At 38.6% G+C, this 23,669-nt stretch overlaps 1 protein-coding gene across 4 annotated transcripts in view; it reads left to right on the plus strand.

Moving 5' to 3' along the window:
• Positions 1-3,970: 3,970 nt before the first annotated feature.
• MND1 (meiotic nuclear divisions 1) overlaps positions 3,971-23,669 on the plus strand; it is a 100,050-nt gene continuing 80,351 nt past the window's right edge. For 3 of the 4 annotated variants that reach the window (XM_036887902.2, XM_036887905.2, XM_036887903.2), the window contains exons 1-4: positions 3,971-4,105; positions 16,783-16,848; positions 20,281-20,338; positions 23,117-23,265. In XM_036887902.2, coding sequence (XP_036743797.1) covers positions 4,103-4,105; positions 16,783-16,848; positions 20,281-20,338; positions 23,117-23,265 — 276 coding nt within the window. In that variant the 5' untranslated portion in view covers positions 3,971-4,102. Of the gene's footprint in view, positions 4,106-16,782; positions 16,853-20,280; positions 20,339-23,116; positions 23,266-23,669 lie in introns of those variants that run through there. The other variant, XM_057495919.1, reaches the window with a different exon arrangement.

Below are 23,669 nucleotides of genomic sequence, written 5' to 3' on the forward strand. Positions count from 1 at the left end.
ATGATACAGAGCAAATTAAGAGCCATAGGAAAAATGTTAATAAAGCACAATGGAAATTCCAAGTTATCACGTGACTGATGGGGAAAATCCTGTGTTGATTTTAAATGCAGTTCCTTTCATTCTCAGATGTGCCCCAACTTGGATGATAAATTATATACTCCCTCTACACCAGTGTTTTTCAATGTTTTTTTCCATTATCCTCATAAGGAGTGGTTTTAGACATTTTTTCCCCTAATCTTCTCCCACCTCCACTCCCATGAAATTTTAATACCAGACATATACCATATATTGCTTATGTACTGTAACCTTCACCATCTGAGATTTTTCTATCTCCCATGGGCCAGTTTTGGTATTGCCTCCATTGAGACTGATGCTCTGCACAAATGACATAATAGAATTGTCATTTCTAACTCAGGAGATGTGGTGTGACTGAGAGCTTGATAATGTTGACTATTTCTTACTTGAAATTTTCTCCTTTTGGTTTCTCATTCTTCTTTTCCTACCTTTTAGACTTCTCCCTCTGTCTCTTTCAAATGACTTTACTTTCTTTTCCTACTTCCTTAATAACAAAGCTTCTTTTATAGGTCATGCTTTTCAGAATTTCAGGGAAAGTCCATGAGGTCATCTTCAGTTTGGGGTGCATTTCCTGAGAATGCAAGGGACCCAGACGCGGTAGACTGCATCTCTTCTCCTTGGTGGCAGTCATACTGAGATTTGGTATTCCCAGATGGGGACGCACACCAGGAAACACAGAACTGTAACAACAGTCCAGTGAGCCAATGACCAACCCTCTCTATGTCCACTTAACACTCATCTTTCCAAAAAGAAGACCCAACTGGGTCAATTTGTCATTGTCCAAGGCCACCTTGGACACCTCAGAGGCAAGTGTGTCCTGCCTTATATTCATCTTGTATATGCTGCCTTTGGCTTGAGCTCCTAGCTGTGGTTTAGACAGCCCAGCTGGCAGAGAGTTCATGGCAGAGAGGATATGACAAGAACCACACTCTCTGCAGAAAGAATTCTGGGGTTTAGAGATGCAGAAAGAGGCCAAGGGCCCAGAAGGCACCCAGAGCTTCATAACATCCTCTCCAGGGAAGTTCTGTCCTCAGGTCTTGTCTCCCCTGCTTCTCTCCTTCCACAACCTCTTCCATTCTCTTGGTCGGTCAAAGAAAGATAGGTTTGTAAAGATTTTAAATGTCCAAACTGAGAAGTACACACTTGTTTAGTGGTTTTCCTCTTTTCCTGTCTCACCCTCATTGCTTCCTCACTCCCAGATAAATTACCAGCACATCTTTGTCATGTTTTTCAGGGAATGCAAATTAAGACAGATGGGGGATTCTGGGTTCTAGGTCCTTGGTCTAGAAGGGGAGGTTATGCATAACAGATGGGCATGTCCCTGTGGCTCTGCTTATGGGGAGGGACGTGGCTGGAGTAGGGACAACATAGCCCTCTGCAGAGCAGGGGCTAGGGCAAGTGCTGGTCGCCCAGATGGAAGGCCAACACTGACTAGAATATAAGCTCCTTAAGGGGGCGTGGCCTGTCTGGTTTATCTTCACACACTTCACAGGCAGCAGATAAAGTAAAAAGAAATAAATTAATGTATGTGTAAAGATTTTGTAAGGCACAGATTTGTTCAAGAAACAAATGCCATTTGGGTACTGTAACAAATGCTAGATGGGGGACACAGGATCCTTTTCAGATGCCACTGATACTTATTTGCTTTCATACTTAAAAACTTACAACATCTGCTTATGCCCTGATATGGCAAGACTTGGAGCATCCCCAGACATCTGATAAAAGATGAACTGAGGCCGATGAAAAATTTTGAGTTTGAGCAAAAAATCAATTTCAATTGGCGGCGCCAAACTGGAAGTGGTTAGCACTTTGCCATTAGAAGCCAGGGGGGAAGACTTAGATTAAAAAAAGGGCAGAAGCAAATAAAGGAAATTATTTTCTCAGCTATAACTTAAAGCCTAGTTGACTGTTTGTGATTAGTTTTCCCTAATCATTTAGAGACATTTTGACTTTATAACCTTGAGACATTAACAGGCTTATATGTAGGCCTACGCAGTATTAGAACCACATCAGCCTAGTGGCCTCCTTGCTTAGTTAATTTAACACATCTGAATGGCATATATATAATTTCAGAATTCTGTTGGTGAAAATGGTAAATGGGAAAGCACAACTCAATGTAAATAATTAAGGTTTTAGTGAAGTGAAATATCCTTTGGCTTTTCAGCTGAAAACCATATCTAGTTATCCCCAAATCAATGACAAGATGGTGTTCTTAAATACCTGGTACACTTATTTATTACACATTTATTGAGTGTTTACCATGTGTCTGGCACTGTGCTAGGCCTTGTTAATACCGAAATGGTTGGCTTGGTCTCTGTCACAGAAAGGATACTGTAGGAAAGCTGACCAAAGAAACAACTACAAAATGAATGTGGGGTGCTATGATAGAACTGTACAGATGCTATAGTATATCATAAAAGGGACCCTATCTGCTTGCAGGGTGGAGTGGGAAGGAAGAGAGAAAAAGGTTCCTGACGGCTATATCCAGCCTGTCCAAAGGATGGATTAAGAGTGAGCCAGGTGAAGAAAGGCTGTTTCAGGTGGAGTGCAAGAGGTAGGGCAGGCTGAGAGTCATTTAAGGCAAGGCTTCCCACAAATGCCGCCTTTATGATTTTTGTCAAATCTATGTATCTCCAATATATTACTTAATATTTTTCTTAAATATCACTGTGGGTGAAATTGTAATATTTCCAGAATCTCTCACCTGGCTTTAGGACATCTGCATATCAATACGTGTTTCCAAGGGGTGGAGAGAGTAGTTCATCTACATATCAATAGGTGATTACAAGGGCCTGCAAGGGTGTGTCTGGACTGAAGAGGCTGGGTGGAGCTCTCTTCTGCTGCAGCCGGGTCCAGAGAGAGACGGGATGAGTGCTTGTAAGAAATAAATGGGTTTCTTAAACTTTATTTCTCCCTTTGACTGATTCTGGCTTCAAAGCTATTTTTGCCCTGGGATTTTTCCAGCTGGAGTTACACTCACTTTTTTTACTGATGTACATACTTAAGCTGGATCTTGAGCAATGCATGAGAAATCTAGAGAATAATGTGCTAATTATATATTTTCTAGTACATAAAACATTTATTAAATGGCTACCCATTTACTACTTTAAAATCATCTCATGTACCATCCATCTTACTGTAATGTACTGTAGGAATAACTAAATTAATGTAACTCCAAGCAATTCAGTATCTCCCTTTCCCTTCTGCAAGAAGCAAGAGGAGATAGAAATTCCTATTTTAGATGCAACTGTTTTTACAAAAGTTTGTTCTACAAAAACAAAAAAACCTTTGTTTTTACAAAAATTATATTTGAAAGTAGTTCAAAATAACGTATAATAGTTTTCACACTAATTGAAAAGACTGCGTTAATTTTGTGGCACTTTCAGGGGGAAGGGACCCGGGCTTCAAATCGGAATCACCATGTTGTCTGGTCATGAAGTAACGTTATTTTCAACCATTTGACTTGAAATTCGTTTCCTTATTTTAAAAAACAAAAACGAAGGGAAAAGCAAACACAGACACAAAAGTAGTTATTAAAGCTAGAAAAGCAGTGGACAGCAGTTGGAGGGAAGATCAAGTGTAAAATTAGAAGGGAGAAAAGGCCGCCCCAAACCGGGCAAACCCGGGTGGACAGAGGCAGTGGTTCCTTCCCCGAAGAGCAAGCCGCCTCTATTTTCTAAGGTAAACGTAGGCCGAGCCTCCGCCGCGCGGAGAGCAGGCGCAGTAGCAGTAAAGCGGGGGCCCAAAACAAAGTCGGTCAACACCCAGCCGAGGAGAGGCGGGAGCAGCGGGGACGCCCGTCTCGCCGGAACCTCGAGTCTGCGCGGCGCCCCGGGCGGACCTCGCCCTCCCCGCAGCCGCCAGGGGGCGCCGCGCGCCGCCGGGACCACAGCGGCCTCGCGCCGCGCTCCCGCCCTTCGCCGCACCGCCCCCAGGCCGTGTCGGCGCCAAACCCGAACCGGCCGGGCTGCCCCGCCCCCTCGCCCGGCGCGCAGGACCCGCCGCCGGAAGGCCCGCCGCCCGCGCCATGGTAAGAGCGGAGGCCGCGCTCCCGGCCGGCGTTCCTCCCGGCGTCCCGCGTGGCGCCCTGGCTACTCAGGCGGGCTGTGGGAGCGGGCTCCCGGCCCCGAGCCTCGCGCCGGCCTTCCCCGCGCACTTTCCGCCCTGCGCCCGAGCGAGGGGCCGAGGCGCCGCCTGGGTGCCCCGCGCCCCGCGGGCGGCTGAGGTTAAACACGCGGAGCGTTTGCGCACGGGACCCGGTGTCACAGACGTGGCGACCGGAGATCTCGGGGCCCGGGGCCGCCAGGGCTCAGCCTCTCGCTCGGGGCCGGCCGGGTACCCAGGGTCGGGCGCCGCGGACCCCAAAGGGCTCTCGGTTTCCGACAGCTGAACGATGTTAGGCAGTGTACCCTAGAGAGCACATTTTCTGAGTAGCTCGCAATTCCAGAAGTCACCTAATGGTTCTTCATTTTATGCCAGTTTGATGATTCTTGTGAAAATCCCTGGGTTTTAACCAAAGGGCGGGAATCAGTGCCCTTCTCAGACAGATGGTGGGTTAGAGTCGCTTTATTAGGGAAACAGTGCACCGAGTTTACCTTACCTGCCATGATGGGTTAAGTACTGGTAAAGTCCCAAGTCGTCCTTTTCTCTTTGTGAAGTTACTGGCCTTCTGCTCATCGGATGACTTTCATAAACCTTTAGTTTCATGCTGTTTTTTTACTTAGTTGGCAGAGAATCAACATCCAATTAAATCGACCTAAGATTTTAGTACCTTAATTTAGTTAAGTAGCCGTTATTCTGCGGAGCTAATGGCAGTCACGGCTCTAGGTTGTATGGTGTTTATTTGAAGATTATTTGTCCAGATGTAATTACAACTGATAACGGCTCAAATCTTTGTGGTTAAATTAACAACCAAGCCACCCGGGCATAAAAGGTCTCAGAAGCCAAACAGGGCCACACTTAAATCTGTCCCCAAGTTCTATGTGATATAATATTTCTGTTTATAGAGTTCGGGACCTAAATTTACTGCTGAAAACTATGCAGCATAACAGCATTAACTTTGCCCTTTCACCTAATCTCTCTCTACACACGAATCATCTAATACTACATAGTCATAACGCTGTTAACTGTGCAGAGGCTTACTTCTGAAAATGGAGAAACATGAAACAAGTTAGAATAAAACTTTATGAGATACATACCTCCTGTTTTCAATGTATGCTCAACAAGTCAATTTAGTGTTACGCTGATCAGACATAAACTGTTGTTCTCTTTCCTGATTGTGAATTAATAGCTATTTGGTTTGACATGGTTGGGCTTGGTGGGTAAACAAACCTGTGCGTAATTTTGGAGTTGAAAAATGCACTGTAGTCTGCCACCTCTGAGGGCAACAGAGAGCATCTACTTTTAATTTTCCAAACTTTTACTGTAATTGAGCAACAGGGCTGATTTTAGGAATTCTGTAACTGCTACTTGGAAGAATTTCCTTAGGTATATGCTTTTTCAAGTGGAATTCCCCCAATATCTGAAAGTTGACCATTTCTATGAAACCTTTCCTAAACTGAAATGGCTTTAAGCAAAAAAGCAATTACCATTCATTTATGTAGAAAAATTTTTGAGTTTTCCCAAACCCAAAAAATCACCTCTCTTAGGCTTTTCTGACATCTTAGGATACTTCTTGCTAATGGATGCACAGAATAAAGCACAGATGCTCACAGACACAGTTGAAAGCTATGGTGGCTTGATGCTGAGCTGCCGAGTGTAGTTTGGGGAAGAAATTTGGCTCACCACTCTCACTGAAAAAAGGAGCTTAGTGCCACTGTCGCTGCTTGGGATGTGCATGCTTTCTGTAAAAGCTCACTACTAAACAAATGCTGAACACTTTGTTTTTTGCCTTTTTGTCAAAGGGAAAAATACTCTTCTGATTTCTTTGGATAATTAAAAAACAGATACTAATACAGGTCTTTTGTAAAAACAGAGTGACATAATGCGAACTGTTGAAAAGCAGGGAAACCCGTACATTGGTCAACTAGGAAGCTTAGTTGTCCTCAGATCACCTGGAGTCCCCTTACTTATTAATTTGAATATATCTTTAATTTACATTCCCCAGAGATTTTCTTTAACCCCAAGTACTGTTGATGTTCTGGAGAAATTTCTAAACATGAATTAATATGGCATCCTTTTACATTAGTTATTCTAATTTTCGCCATGATACTCTCCTGCTGTGGTTAATAATAAAAATTATTTCTAGTAGTAAAACAGTGATGAATAAATTAGCCTGAAAACAATGTAAATGGATGATACAGCTCATGCATGTCTCTTAAGTAACTTTCATAGCTGGTTGACAGTATACTGTCGGAATAGCTGTAAGTATACTGGTTCATCATGGTGCTTGGGGCTGGCTGGGAGCTGTGGCTCACTGTGGCTGCTCAGCATCAGAGAGTCCTATTGCATATCGCCAGCCCAGGAAAAGGTCAAAATTCAAAGTCCTTAGTACAATTTCTACTGAATGCATATTGCTTTTGCACCATCATAAAGTAAAAAAGTCATAAGCAGAACCATTGTAATTCATAATACAAAATAAATTGTAATACAAAAACCATCTGTAGTTTTTTGTATTATAGCTCAAGTTGTGTAACTCTGCATGTTAGGGTATAAAATTTGAGGTGGGGAGTGGTACCTGAGAGAAGAGGTTGGGATCAGGTGATAGAGGATCTTATATTTAATTGGGGCTGATTGGATACTGCTGGATGGTTCGGAGCCGCTGAAGGGTTTTCAGTATGGTGAGATTTGCTTCTTGGTAGCGTGGGAATATGGACTTAAGGGTGAGGCAAAGTGTTGTTGGAGGGCTGTGAGTGTGTTGCAGGAGACATAATGAGGGCCTGAACTGAAGTAGAACAGTACAGATAGAGCAGACAAGGTAGATTTGAGACTAGTTCAGCACTCAAATTGGCAGAACTTGGTGATTGGTTGGATATGGAATAAGAGAGATGAAGGAAACTAAGATGACAGGCGGGCCTCTGGTTTGGGTAACAAGGTGGTATCTAACTGAACTCAAGGTCAGGAACAATGTGTTTGGTGAGTAGATGAGGACGAGAACCAGTTCAGTTTAGACCTCCTGAGTTTGAAGTCTTTGCAGCAGGCAGGTAGATAACACAGGTCTGAAGCTCAGGTGCACACTTTAGGGACTACTGTAAAGAGTTGAGGATGCAGCCTAAGTGTTAAGACCACAAAAGCAGATGGGATCAAAGAAAAGGTGTGAGGAGATGAGGGGATCAGTAGAGAAATCTGGGGAACTGCAGTGTTTGGGAGTGGACAGAGGAAAAAATATACACACTTTCAGTCTACTTATTTTACCCATACCCATCAAGGAAGGCTTGATAATTTTATTGCTGTAAAGAGGAGTTATGTGAGTTTCTAGGTTCTGCAAATACAATAAAGACACGTAACTTTCGTATGCATTCAGAATGTCCATTCTAAATCCCTTCCCCCATCTATCATAGCTCATTTTCTGATGGAGTATTGGGGTAGGGTCAGTATTATTTTATTTGTGTCTGCTTTTTATTTTTAATTTTTTATTATTTTATTTTGGTATCATTAATCTACAATTACATGAGCAACATTATGGTTACTAGACTCCCCCATCATCAAGTCCCCACCACATACCCCATTACAGTTACTGTCCGTCAGTGTAGTAAGATGCTATAGATTCACTACTTGTTCTCTCTGTGTTGTACAGCCTTCCCTGTCCCCCACCCCCACCCCTGCTGTATATTATGTCTGCTAATCATAATGCCCCTCTTTCCCCCGTGTCCCTCCCTTCCCACGCACCCTACCCAGTCAGTCCCTTTTTCCCTTTGGTAACTGTTAGTCCATTCTTGGGTTCTGTGATTCTGCTGCTGTTTTGTTCCTTCAGTTTTTTTCTTTGTTCTTATACTCCACAGATGAGTGAAATCATTTGATACTTGTCTTTCTCTGCCTGGCTTATTTCACTGAGCATAATACCCTCTAGCTCCATCCATGTTGTTGCAAATGGTAGGATCTGTTTTCTTCTTATGGCTGAATAATATTCCATTGTGTATATTTACCACATCTTCTTTATCCGTTCATCTACTGATGGACACTTAGATTGTATCCATTTCTCGGCTATTGTAAATAGTGTTGTGATAAACATAGGGGTGCATATGTCTTTTTCAAACTGGGCTGCTGCATTCTTAGGGTAAATGCCTAGAAGTGTAATTCCTGGGTCAAATGGTATTTCTATTTTGAGCTTTTTGAGGAACCTCCGTACTGCTTTCCAAAATGGCTGAACTAATTTGCATTCCCACCAGCAGTGTAGGAGGGTTCCCCTTTCTCCGCAACCTCGCCAATATTTGTTGTTGTTTGTCTTTTGGATGGTGGCAATCCTTACTGGTGTGAGGTGATATCTCATTGTGGTTTTAATTTGCATTTCTCTGATGACAAGCAATGTGGAGCATCTTTTCATGTGTCTGTTGGCCATCTGAATTTCTTCTTTGGAGAACTGTCTGTTCAGCTACTCTGCCCATTTTTTAATTGGATTATTTGCTTTTTGTTTGTTGAGGTGTGTGAGCTCTTTATATATTTTGGATGTCAAGCCTTTATTGGATCTGTCATTTATGAATATATTCTCCCATACTGTAAGGTACCTTTTTGTTCTACTGATGGTGTCCTTTGCTGTACAGAAGCTTTTCAGCTTGATACAGTCCCACTTGTTCACTTTGGCTTTTGTTTCCCTTGCCTGGGGAGATATGTTCATGAACAAGCTGCTCATGTTTATGTCCGAGAGATTTTTGCCTGTGTTTTTTTTCTAAGAGTTTTATGGTTTCATGACTTACATTCAGATCTTTGATCCATTTTGAATTTACTTTTGTGTATGGGGTTAGACAAGGATCCAGTTTCATTCTCTTACATGTAGCTGTCCAGTTTTGCCAACACCAGCTGTTGAAGAGGCTGTCATTTCCCCATTGTATATCCATAGCTCCGTTATCATATATTAATTGACCATATATGTTTGGATTAATATCTGGAGTCTCTATTCTGTTCCACTGATCTGTGGGTCTGCTTTTGTGCCAGTACCAAATTGTCTTGATTACTGTGGCTTTGTAGTAGAGCTTGAAGTTGGGGAGCAAGATCCCCCCCACTTTATTTTTCCTTCTCAGGATTGCTTTGGCTACTCGGGGTCTTTGGTGGTTCCATATGAATTTTAGAACTATTTGTTCCAGTGCGTTGAAGAATGCTGTTGGTATTTTGATAGGGATCGCATTGAATCTGTATATTGCTTTAGGCAGGATGACCATTTTGACAATATTAATTCTACCTAGCCAAGAGCATGGGATGAGTTTCCATTTGTTAGTGTCCTCTTTAATTTCTCTTAAGAGTGTCTTGTAGTTTTCAGGTTATGTCTTTCACTTCCTAAGTTAGGTTTATTCCTAGGTATTTTACTCTTTTTGATGCAATTGTGAATGGAATTGTTTTCCTGATTTCTATTTTTGTTAGCTCATTGTTAATTTATAGGAAAGCAACGATTTCTGTGTATTAATTTTGATCCTGCAACTTTGCTGAATTCTGATATTAGTTCTAGTAATTTTGGAGTCGAGTCTTTAGAGTTTTTTATGTACAATATCACATCATCTGCAAGTAGTGACAGTTTGACTTCTTCCTTACCAATCTGGATGCCTTGCATTTCTTTTTTTTTGTCTGATTGCCGTGGCTAGGACCTCCAGTACTATGTTGAATAACAGTGGGGAGAGTGGGCATCCTTGTCTTGTTCCCTATCTTAGTTGAAAAGCTTTCAGCGTCTCACTGTTAAGTATGATGTTGGCTGTGGGTTTGTCATATATGGCCTTTATTATGTTGAGGTACTTGCCCTCTATGCCCATTTTGTTAAGATTTTTTATCATGAATGGATGTTGAATTTTGTTGAATGCTTTTTCCGCATCTATGGAGATGATCATGTGGTTTTTGTCCTTCTTTTTGTTGACGTGGTGGATGATGTTGATGGTCTTTCGAATGTTGTACCATCCTTGCATCCCTGAGATGAATCCAGCTTGATCATGGTGTATGATCCTTTTGATGGATTTTTGAATTCGGTTTGCTAATATTTTGTTGAGTATTTTTGCATCTATGTTCATCAGGGATATTGGTCTATAATTTTCTTTTTTTGTGGGGTCTTTGCCTGATTTTGGTATTAGAGTGATGCTGGCTTCGTAGAATGAGTTTGGAAGTATTCCCTCCTCTTCTATTTTTTTGGAAAACTTTAAGGAGAATGGGTACTATGTCTTCTCTATATGTCTGATAAAATTCAGCAGTGAATCCATCTTGCCTGGAGATTTTGTTCTTCAGTAGTTTTTTGATTACTGATTCAATTTCATTGCTGGTAATTGGTCTGTTTAGATTTTCTGTTTCTTCCTTGGTCAGTCTTGGAAGGTTGTATTTTTCTAGGAAGTTGTCCATTTCTTCTAGGTTTTCCAGCTTGTTAGCATATAGATTTTCATAGTATTCTCTAATAATTCTTTATATTTATGTGGGGTCCTTGGTGATTTTTTCCTTTCTCATTTCTGATTCTGTTTATCTATGTAGATTCTCTTTTTCTCTTAATAAGTCTGGGTAGTGGTTTTTGTCTATTTGGTTTATTTTCTCAAAGAACCAGCTCTTGGTTTCATTGATTTTTTTCTATTGTTTTATTCTTCTCAATTTTATTTATTTCTTCTCTGATCTTTATTATGTCCCTCCTTCTGCTGACTTTGGGTCTCGTTTTTTCTTCTTTTTCCAATTTCAATAATTGTGACTTTAGACAATTCATTTGGGATTGTTCTTCTGTCTTTAAATAGGCCTGGATTACAATACACTTTCCTCTTATAACTGCCTTCGCTGCATCCCACAGAAGTTGGGGCTTTGTGCTGTTGTTGTCATTTGTCTCCATATATTGTTTGATCTCTTAATTTGGTCATTGATCTATTGATTATCTAGGAGCATGTTGTTAAGCCTCCATGTGTTTGTGAGCCTTTTTGTTTTCTTTGTACAATTTATTTATAGTTTTATACCTTTGTGATCTGAGAAGTTGGTTGGTAGAATTTCACTCTTTTTGAATTTACTGAGGCTCTTTTTGTGGCCTAGTATGTGGTCTATTCTGGAGAATGTTCCATGTGCACTTGAGAAGAATGTGTATCCTGCTGCTTTTGGGTGTAGAGTTCTGCAGATGTCGATTAGGTCAATCTGTTCTAGTGTGCTGTTCAGTGCCTCTGTGTCCTTACTTATTTTCTGTCTTGTGGATCTGTCCTTTGGAGTGAGTGGTGTGTTGAAGTCTCCTAAAATAAATGCATTGCATTCTATTTCCTCTTTTAGTTCTGTTAGTATTTCTTTCCCATATGTCAGTGCTCCTGTATTGGGTGCATATATATATTTATAATGGTTATATCCTCTTGTTTGACTGACCCCTTTCTCATTATGTAATGTCCTTCTTTATCTCTTGTTGCTTTCTTTGTTTTGAAGTCTGTTTTGTCTGATATAAGTACTGCAACACCTGCTTTTTTCTCCCTATTTGCATGAAATATCTTTTTCCATCCATTCACTTTTAGTCTGTGTATATCTTTGGGTTTGAGGTGTCTCTAGTAAGCAGCATATAGATGGGTCTTGCTTTTTTGTTCATTCTATTACTCTGTTTCTTTTGATTGGTGTATTCAGTCCATTTACATTTAGGGTAATTATCAATAAATATGTACTTATTGCCATTGCAGGCTTTGGATTCGTGGTTGCCAAAGGTTCAAGGGTAGCTTCCTTACTGTCTAACAGTCTAACTTAACTCATATTAATCTATTATAAACACAGTGTGGTGATTCTTTATTTCTCTCCCTTATTTTTCCTTCTCCATTCTTTGTATGTTAGGTGTTTTATTCTGTACTCTTTTGTGTTTCCTTTGACTGTTTTTGTGGATAGTTGATTTTATTTTTTGCCTTTAGTTAGTATTTGGTTGGTCTGCTTTCTTTGGTGTGATTTTATTTTCTCTGGTGACATCTATTTAGCCTTAGGAGTTCTTCCATCTAGAGCAGTCCCTCTAAAATACCCTGTAGAGGTGGTTTGTGGGAGACAGATTCCCTCAACTTTTGCTTGTCTGGAAGTTGTTTAATCCCTCCAAATTTAAATGATAATCATGCTGGGTACAGTATTGGTTCAAGGCCCTTCTGTTTCATTGCATTAAATAGATCATGCCATTCTCTTCTGGCCTGGAAGGTTTCTGTTGAGCAGTCTGTTGATAGCCTGATGGGTTTTCCTTTATAGGTGACCTTTTCCCTCTCTCTAGCTGCCTTTAATACTCTGTCTTTGTCTTTGATCTTTGCCATTGTTGACCTCCTTGGGTCCCTTGTGTTGGGAGATCTGTGGGCTTCCATGGTCTGAGAGACTGTTTCCTTCCCCAGCTTGGGGAAGTTTTCAGCAATTATTTCTTCAAATACATTTTCTGTCCCTTTTTTCTTTGTCTTCTTCTGGTACCCCTATAATGCAGATATTGTTCCGTTTGGATTGGTCACACAGTTCTCTTAATATTCTTTCATTCCTAGAGATCCTTTTATCTCTCTCTGCCTCAGCTTCTCTGTATTCCTGTTCTCTGATTTCTATTCCATTAATAGTCTCTTGCACCTTGTGCATTCTGTTCTTAAGCCCTTCTATGGATTATTTCATTTCTGTTATCTCCCTCTGAACCTCATCCCTTAGCTCTTGCATATTTCTCTGCAGGTCCATCAGCATGGTTATGACTTTTATTTTGAATTCCTTTTTCAGGAAGATTGGTTATATCTAACTCACCAGGCCCTCTCTCTGGGGTTGTCTGAGTGATTTTTGACTGCACCAGATTCTTCTGTCTTTTCATGGTAATAGAAGTGGTCGCAGGCTGGTGGAGCATGTGTCAGCTGGGAGAACAAAGTCCCTTCCTGCTTGTTGGTCACCTTGCCCTTCTCCGCTGCCTGTGCCATCTACCTGCACACCGGGAGACAGTCTCTGGGATAATCTCCTGAGCTGCTGTGGATGGGGCTGCCCTCAGACTAGTCCAGAACACTGCAGAGGGGTTGCAGCCGCACCAGGTGTGTTCTCCTGCAAGAACGGTGCCCCTTCGTGCCTTCCGGACCTTGCTCTGGCTTTCACTGCCTGTCCCAGTTAGCTGCATGCTGGGAGGGGACTCTGTGTGATTGCTGTGGGCGGGGCCGCTTTCTGGCTGCTCCGCAGCTGTGGTGGGTCGGCCCGTCCACCTGCAGCGCCGGTCAGGGGGAATGAATGGCAGGCTGTCTTTAGGCTTGTTGGGCTTCGGGGCTGCTTTACCCCCAGAGGGTTAGGGGACCTGAAGTTCCTCAAGATTCCCAGCCTGCTAGGCTGAGTGTGCCAGGACGATTTTGTTCAGCTGTTGAGCCCTTGCCCCTTTAAGACTTTTAAAAAGCACCTGCTTTTCTTTTGTCCCAAGGGAGCCAGCTGTGGGGACCCACTTGCAGTCTCCATCTGGGTCCCTACCCTTCCGCCACTCCAATATCCAGTACACCATGCAATGTGTGTCTGTTCTCCCGGTGCAGATTACTAGGGTTGGTTATTTAGCAGTCCTGTGCTTCCACTCCCTCCCCACTCTGACTCCTCTCCTCCAGCTGGTGAGCTGGGGTGGGGGGAGCGCTCTGGTCACGGATTTGTATTTTACCCCCTTCATGAGATGCTGAGTTCTTGCAGATGTAAATGTAGCCTGGCTGTTGTATTGTATCTTCTGGTCTCTCTTTTAGGAATAGTTGTATTTGTTGTATTTTCAAAAATATATATGGTTTTGGGAGGAGATTTCCACTGCCATCTTGAGCCCCTCTGTGTCTGCTTTTTAAGTGATGTAAATTGTTCTTACTAAACAGTTTGTTACCCTACAATTCCACAAAGTTTTTGAGAAAGATGCAGATCCCTTAGGAAACGTTAGGGCAGAATCCTCATAGAGGACTAGAGGTGATGGTTCTCACTCTCTTGTTATTTTCTATCAGTCTTGTATTGAGGAAATTTGGCTTTTTAAAAAAAAGTTTGCACTCTAGCTTTATGTATGTACTCTATATACAATACGCAGTTGACCCTTTAACATTACGGTGGTTAGGGGCACATACCCATGCACAGCTGAAAATCCATGTATCACTTTGACTCCCCAAAAACTTAATGCCTACTGGCCTGTTGTTGACCACAAGCCTTACCAATAACATAGACAGTTGATTAATACCTATTTTGTAGGTTTATATAAATTATTTATTGTATTCTTACAATAAAGTAGAGAAAAGAAAATGTTTTTAAGAAAACCGTAAGGAAGAGAAAATACATTTACAGTATTGTATGGTATTTATCAATACCATAAGTTTACATTGTTTGTTTACAAGAGGAATTGTCTGTCAGTATCTATGTCAATATTGTTTTTTTTAAGTCTTTTAAATCTTTTTTCTTAGTTACTTTTAAAAATATTTCTAGGAGATCTTTTTCTAAGTTTTTTATTGAAGAAATATTGACACAATATTGTATTTCATGATTTGATATTCATATACATTATGAACAGTCACTGCAATAAGTCTAATTACCATCTGTCACATGCAAAGTTGTTACAGTATTATTGACTGTATTCCCCATGCTGTACATTTTATAACAGGAAGATTATACCTACCTCTTGTTTTTTTTTTTGAAATATCATTGATATACAATCTTATATTGGTTTCAGTGTGCAACACAGTGATTCAACAGTTACCCACATTAAGTCCTCATCTCTACTACTGCAGTTACTGTCAACATAGGAAGATGTTACAGATTCATTGGTTATATTCTTCATGCTGTGCTACCATCCCTATGATCATATATTATGATTGAGAATTTTTGTGCCCCTTTATCCCCCTCACCCTCCTCACAAACCCACCCCAACCGCTTCCTCATGGTAACCACCAGTCACTTCTCAATGCCTGTGAGTCTACTGCTATTTTATTAATTTTGCTTTTTTGTTTTTATGTCCCACATATAAGTGAAATCATATGGTACCCATCTTTCTCCTCTTGGCTCATATCCCTTAGCATAATACCCTCTAGATCCATCCATCTTGTTGCAAATGGCAGGATTTCTTTTTATGGCTGAATAGTATTCCATTGTGTATATGCACCACATCTTCTTTATCCATTCATTAAGTAACATGGTAAACATAGGGGTGCATATATCTTTTCAAATCAGGGATTTTGTTTTCTTCGGGTAAATTCCTTGAAGTAGAATTACTGGGTTGTATGGTATTTCTACTTTTGTTTTTTTGCAGATTCTCCATACTGCTTTCCACAGTAGCTACACCTATTGACATTCCCACCAACAGTGTAAGAGGGTTCCCTTTTCTCCACATCTTCACCAACATTTGTTATTTCTTGTCTTATTGGATAGTGGAAATTCTGACTGATGTGAGGTGATATCTCATAGTAGTTTTGATTTGCATTTCCCTGATGATTAGCAGTGTAGAGCATCTTTTCATGTGCCTTTTGGCTGTCTGTATTTCTTCTTTGGAGAAATGTCTTTTTAGTTCCTCTGCCTATTTTTTAATCAGGTAATTTTTTTTTTGGTGTTGAGGTATATGAGTTCTTATATATTTTGGATGTCAACCCCTTATTGCATAAATCATTTACAAATATATTCTCCCATACTGTAGATACTGTAGGTTGCCTTTTTGTTCTGCTGATGGTGCCCTTTGCTGTAGAGAGCTTTTCAGTTTGATATTGTCCCATTTGTTCATTTTTGCTTTCATTTCCCTTGCTGAAGGAGATGTGTCTGGGGAAAAATTGCTCATACTTATGTTCAAGAGATTTTGCCTATGTTTTCTTCTAAGAGTTTTATGGTTTCATAACTTACATTCAGGTCTTTGATCCATTTTGAGTTTACTTCTGTGTATGGAGTTAGACAGTAATCCAGTTTCATTCTCTTGCCATGTAGCTGTCCAGTTTTCCCACCACCAGTTATTGAAGAGATTGTTTTTTCCCCACTGTATATTCATGGCTCCTTTATCATATATTAATTGACCATATGTGTGGGTTTATATCTGTGCTGTCTATTCTATTTCATTGATCTATGAGTCTGTTCTTTTGCCAGTACCATACTGTTTTGATTATCGTAGCTTTATAGTGTAGCTTGAAGTCAGGAAGCATAAATCTCCAAGCTTTGTTCTCTCTGTCGAAATTGCTTTGACTATTTGGGGTCTTTTGTGGGTCCATATGAATTTTATGATTATTTGCTCTAATAGTTTATTGAAAAATGCTGTTGGTATTTTGATAGGGATTGCGTTGAATCTGTAAGTTGATGTGGGCAGGATGGAATCAATATTGTTTATATGCTAACAAAGCACTGTACGTGTTACACATATTATTAACATTAGACATCAAAAATGAAAAGATAATATGAAAAAGATTCATATTTATTTACAGGTATAATGATTCACGCATTGATAATGAAGAAGCAGCAGTATGGGTACATTATGGTAGCCTAGTGTGTAATCCATACCACTTGGCATATATTGGTAAAGTAATTATAATGGGTCTTTATGCCTGACTCTGAGAGCTGTGAAACTCATTTGTATCAGAGAAGACCATAACGTTACAGATAATGTTTCAGACCAAGTTGTCTTAAGATGCAGAGTTTTGTTATAGTGCAGTGTTCACTTTTTCTACTTTTGTACTTTAGTCGAAGAAAAAAGGACTGAGTGCAGAGGAAAAGAGAGCCCGCATGATGGAAATATTTTTTGAGACAGTAAGTCATTTTCCCTAAGATTTTTAATATTTTGTGTAATTTTCTTAAGTATACGTCATCCAGTGTTAACTGTACCTTTTTTGTTGGAGATAAATACTGATCAGTTTCCTGAAAAATGGATAAAATCTTGCAAACATGTTTGGTTCCTGTGACTCTGTGGAGTATGAAAGAACCCTATCCTAGTGTTGGTAGAGTCACTTCCGTCCAGACTGTCCTACACACTGGCACCAGAACTGTCTGAAGCATATATTTGACTGTGTCCCCCTTTCTGCCTGCAAATAATAGTAGCTCAGATCCACTGAGTGCTTCCTAGGTGCCAATGATTGTTCTAAACACTTGATATAGATACTATCTGATTTCATTTTTTTAACCCTATGAGATCAATACCATTCTTATCATCTTCATTCCATAGTTGAGGATATCTGAGACACAGCCTAAGAAACCCACCCTGGATCTCAAAAAATAGAAGCGTTAGTACCAAGATTCCAACTCAGGCAGGAACATCTGGTTTTAGAAGCAGGGTTAAATATTGCCTCTTTGGGTTTACAAATCTGCTGATAGTGTAACACTTATGATGATATACAGGCCTCCTTAATTTATTCCAGATATTTGTGCCTGCCACTAACAGGATATGTTAGTTCAAACTAATATGTTTGAAGTTTTGCCTGCTAAGTGGCGGAGCCAAGATTCAAACACAGGCATCCGGCTGTACAGCTTCTTTTCTTCATCATGTTGCTGTAAGGTGGCTTTTCTTTGCTTCCAGGTTGAAGTTCGAATCTTTGACCTACACAAAAACTGACATTGTCTTAGCCTAATAAGGGTTTAAACCTTAAACCCTTGAAAGGACCTTTAAACTCTGATCTGTTTGCAACCTCCTGGCTAACATACACAAATGTGAAGAAGATGGGGAAAAAATGGCAAAATAGAATATGAAATTAGTTAAATAAGTAATAATAATTCTTGACATTTTCATTTTGATGATGCAGATTCACAGTGAAATAAACAAAACATTCTGTGTACTTTTTTATTAAACTGCCCTCTAAATGTTACCCTACTAATCTTGCTTACCTGCAGTGACTTACTAAAAGTCATTGGCAAATCAGAACAGACTATCAGATTAAGAGTAATGATGTGATTAGGAGATAACTTGATGAAGTTTGTATATGAAAATTATAGCTATTCTACTGTGTTGAAATATTTTTTCTGGATCTCAAAGCAAGAAAAATAGATTTAATTCCTACCATGCAGTGGAAAGCTAGGGAGAGTGGTGGAGAAATTGTTTTGTCCTTTATGATATTGTTAATTTTCTCAAATATCAAAATTAGCTGTTTCTGATTGAATAATTTTCAACTCTGCTGTCAAGTAATAACATGAAGATACTATTTATTATGATACTAATGAGTATTAGTAGCTTAAAGAAATTCAGTAGTCAGTGAATTTTTATGTGAGCCTAGGAATTAATTATATTGATTTCAGTTCATATATTCCTACATACAGTCATTCATATGTATACATACATACATATATATACTTGAAGTTGCTAATATAATAGAAAAATAATTCTTTGGTTACCAAACTTAAGAACATGGGAGCAGTATAGCTCAATGGTAGAGAACTTGCCCCTGACGTCTATTTTACCTAATAGCTGAGCTTAAACAATTTACTTGTCTAAGTCTCAGTTTCCTCAGCTATTACAGAGGATGATAATTGTACCCAGCTCAGAGTGTCAGGGTGTTGGTATAAGGATTAAATGATATAATCTGTGTAAAACATTACAATGCCAGGTCAAAAGTGCTTAATTAAAAGTTGTCTAGTATATAACTATGTGTCTCCTATGGTATCTTTACACATAGGTTTCTTTTTTAAGAACTAGAACCATTGTGTTCATCTCCTGTATTATCTCTGTTTAATGCTGGTGAGAACTAATACTTACTTGAGACCATTTTCTCTGTCCATTTAAATGACCAGACTTCAGTTCTGCAGCTAGTTCTTGGAAGCCCATTTATTTACACAGCCCCCCCACACTGGGGCAGCCAGTATGTGGGGCACTTCCATTAAGACCACATATAGGCAAGTCTCAATAAATTCATATTCTTTTTCCAGGGAATCTGAAGTATTTGCAAATAGGTTTGATTGACTTTTTTATAATGAAGTTGAGGCCTATCATTAATTTATTACATTTTCTCTGAGATCCTAAGGTATTATCTTTAAACAGTTGATTCCCAGATGTGCAAAGATTGATTTAATACTCTTACGACCAATGACTTAGTTTCATTAATTTACTAAATCTTACGTGTAGTGAGGTGAAGTTACTTTTTCCAACATTTTATTGCGAAAGATGAAAGAATCATATAGTGAATACTGGTATGCCCCAAAAGATTCTACCGTTAACATTTTACTCTACTTGCTTTATCATGTACATACTCACCTATCCACTCCTTTATGTACCCATCACGTCACCATTTTTGTGGGGGTAAGAGAGTGGGAATGTGCTTCAGAGTTCTTCGTATATCCTGAGTGCCAGTCTTTGGTCAGGTATATGGTCTGTGAGTATTGGCTTCTAGTCAGTATTTGTCATTTCATTTCTTAATAGTGCCCTTGTTTGAACAGAAATTTAAAATTTTTATGAAGTCCCATTTTCATGCTACTGAAGTTGCCTTTTCAAGTTCTTAGAAGAGAGCCCACATTTCATAACAATCACAATGCTGTTCTCGTTACTTCAGTCTTTTCAAATATTTCACTTTTGTTATCTGAGTTAGTTCACCCCTTCGACTGAGGCTTATTACAAGAATAAAGGAGTCTTCTACATAGATTTTTTTCCAACCATAAGATTCAATATTCTACATGAGTATCTTCCCATAATGTTTTGCTTTGTCTATCATAGACATGCAACACGTATAGGAGAACAGTTGATAGGCAGCCACGAATTATATAATTTTCCTGTTGTTTAGGTATAGCTCTTCCAGGAAACCAAATGTAAACAAATCTTGACAAACTATAAATGTAATCAAAACAGTTGTCCATTTGCTTTTAGTTAGAATTGCTAAATCTGTGGCATATGATATATCCTAAGCAAAGAACTGTTAGTGTTTTCTTCAAATCAGTGTCAGAAGTTGATTATCTCATGTTAACAAATGATTCACCATAACTTGTTTTTATACTTCAGTGGGAAGATGCCCTTTACATTGTTCTCCAATTGCTTTAAAGATTTGTATGTTCATGCAAAATTGGTCCATCTTAAGTTCTGTTGAAGGAAATGAACAAGATCATTGCAGTTTCTTCTAGCTCTAAAATGCTTGATCCCATGGCATAGTTCATTTGTAGGCATAGATTTTAGTACAATGTTTTAAGAACATAATTATGGTAATTATAAATAGATAGTAGAAAATAAATACATTCTTTTCATTTCCTTCTAAAAACTCTCTTAAACAGAAGGACGTATTTCAATTAAAAGACATGGAGAAGATTGCTCCCAAAGAGAAAGGCATTAGTAAGTATCAAAGATGTGCTGGCATATTTTGGGAACTATCGGTTGTCTTTTCTGCAGTAGTCCTTCACCTTATGGAAACATAAATTTCTAGCAATGTAGAATATTTCTAAGTCCTTATTACATGATTTCTTTGCGCCACAGTCATGATTCTTGGATTTGGAATATCTGCTCTAGGAAAATTAAGATGGAATATGCATACATGCCCATGCACACACACACGTACATACATACAACTACAAACATTTATTTATGGGTCTAATTTTATTTCAAAAGAAGTAAAAACTGCTCATGAGTGTTATAACGTTTATTAAATGTGACTTTGTATCTTTGCACAGTGTATTAGTTTTCTACAGTTGGCTGTAGCAAATTACCACTAACTTTTTGGTGGCTAGATATAATTGAAATGTATTTCCTCATAGTTCTGGAGACTAGACGTCTAAAATCAAGTTGTCCACAGGGTTGGTCCCTTCTAGAGGCTCAGAGGAGGAATCCTTTTTGTGCTTTTCTCCTGCTCCAGGTGGCTGCTGGCAGTACTTGGTTTGTAGACCCACCATTCTAATCTCTGCCTGTGTTTTCACGTGACTTTCCCCTTTGTTTTCTCCCTGTCTGTCTCTTACAGGGACACATATCATTGAATTTCAGACACACCCTAAATCCAGGGTGATTTCATCATGAGATCCTTAATACATCTATACAGATCTATACAGACCCTTTTTCCAATACAGTCACATTCACAGGTTCTGAGGGTTATCTTTTGAGGGATCACGGTTAAAACCTTACTTTCTGATTGTATAAGCTATACATGTTTGTTTTAACAGATTTGGAAATTATAGAGAATATAATGAAAATTTGTTTCATAACTCCTCTATTTTGAGATCACTGCTGTTAACATTTTGGTGTATTTTGGGGTCTATTCTTAGTTCTATTAGTGTGTGTATGTATCTGTCCATTTCTCTGAGAGGGAACCATGCTATATACTCAGTTTTATATTCATGTATGTTTTCGTGTAACATTATATCATCTATGTTGACCTAAGTCATTTGCTCTAAAACAAAAAAGATCTACAACATCTGCATCTCCTAATGTTTCATTCTGTGACCACCCACTGTACCATAATTTGCTTAACCCTTTACCAATTATTGAATATCTAGGTTATCCCCAAATTTGCTGCTAATGTTAATTGGTAATTAACATGCTATCCATTAAATTTTTATATAAAAGACTAATTTTCAGAGCAGTTTTAGGTTCACAGCAAAATTGAGAGGAAGGTACAGCGATTGCTCATATACCTCCTGTCCCCACAAATGCATAGATTGCCCTGTCAACATCACTCACTGGGTACATTTGTTACAGTTGATGAACCTGCATGACACATCATAACTGAAGTCCATAGATTACATTAGGGTTCACTCATGGTGTTGGACATTCTGTGGTTTTGGACAAGTGTATAATGACATGGATCTCTCATTATGGAATCATACACAGTATTTTCACTGACCTAAAAATCCTCTGTGCTTCTACGCATCCTTTCCTCTCCCTGCCCTTAAATTTTTTTCCACATTTCATATTACTTCATTAGGAAATGTCCTTAAAAATGGAATAGAAAATAAAGACTGGTATAGTTTTAGGTTTTCTGTATGTATTCTGAAATTGCCTTTAGGAAAGGTCACACCAAATGATACTCATATTTATTTCTCAGAACTGTGTTTTCAGTTTTAGAATTCCTTGACATTTCATTTCTTACTGTTCTTTATAAGTGAGGTTGAGTGTTTTGCACATTTGGTGTTGATTTTATTTTTTGATTTATTAAATCTTTATAATTTTTTAATAGATTTTATTATATTTGAGGATCTGCCCTAGGAAAAGTTTTAATGGACACTAAAATACGGATATCTTAGTATAGTTTCATTTAATAGAAAATAAGAATTGTTCATGAATTTTGAGCATTTCTGAAATATGACTTCACATTTTTACATGCTATTTTTTAAAACCTTTTTTCTGACTTTTAATCTTACCCCAACCATAACATCCAGATTCTTTATTGTTTAACTTTTCAAAATAATTTTATTTTTGTTTTTTTAGCAAGAAGGCAATACATGTTCATTATTGGGAAAAAAAAAGAAAAAAGAAGAAATAGAAATTGCCTTTCCCCTACTATTCAAAATAACCATTGTTACATTAGTGCATATTGTCTTTTAACTTTGTTTTCCTATATAATACATTTTGAATGTATATATATATATATATATATATATATATATCCATGCCATTAAATATAACATTTTTATAGTAAATTTAATAGTTGCGTAGTATCTCATCACAATAAAATATTTGGAAGTCCAGTTTCCAATTTTTTGTTATTGAAAACAGTGCTTTGATAAAGCATCCTTATGCGTATCCATCATTATTTTCTTTGGATGGATTTACAAAAGTGGAATTTCTGTGTAAAAGGTATGCATAAATCTAAGGATTTTTTAGTGTTTTAATTTGGTAGTCAAGAATCATATCTAATTGCTTTATTTTTTGCATTTCTTCAATTATTAGTGAGTTTGAACATTTTTCTTGCTTACTGTTCATGGATATTTTGAGGAAGCCCATTAACGTGATTTTGTTTTCTATTGGAGTACTTGTCTTTTTTTGTTATTATTTTTAAAAGCTCCTTATTGTTAACTTACTAACTTTTGATCTGTAATATTTGTTGCAAATGCTTCCCCTGTTACTGGCCTTTTAATTTTATTTATGTATTTTAATGAAGTCTTTAAAAATTATCTCTTTTAGCTGCCATGTCAGTTAAAGAAGTTCTTCAAAGCTTAGTTGATGATGGTATGGTTGACTGTGAGAGGATTGGAACTTCTAATTATTATTGGGCTTTCCCAAGTAAAGCTCTTCATGCCAGGAAACGTAAATTGGAGGTTCTGGAATCTCAGGTAAGTCACCACAGCTAAAAATAATAGATTTGCTTTGTAAGAAAGAAATTTTTTTTTTACTTGTTTTCATTTAATAGTTTCCATCAAATTTTTAACATTTATTACTAGACTTAAAGTCTAATCAAAATCTCTTTCTCACAAACAATACAAGGACTTTGGAGTGTTTTAACTTTTATCTTCCCACAGGCTATAATATTGTTTTCTAGTATTTTAGTTCCTTTTAGATTTATAGAAAAATTGTTGGGAAGGTAGAGAGTTCCCAAATATAGGTGTGTGTCGTATGCTCCCTCCTCCCCAGTTGGAAAGTAGAGCATTCCTGTGAAACCTTTTGTAAGCTGAAATGGCTTAAAGTGAAGAAGTAATCACTAATTTATATGGAAAAATTTGTAGTGTTCCCAGACCCA

Source organism: Manis pentadactyla, chromosome 1, assembly GCF_030020395.1.
Source record: "Manis pentadactyla isolate mManPen7 chromosome 1, mManPen7.hap1, whole genome shotgun sequence".
NCBI lineage: Eukaryota > Metazoa > Chordata > Mammalia > Pholidota > Manidae > Manis > Manis pentadactyla.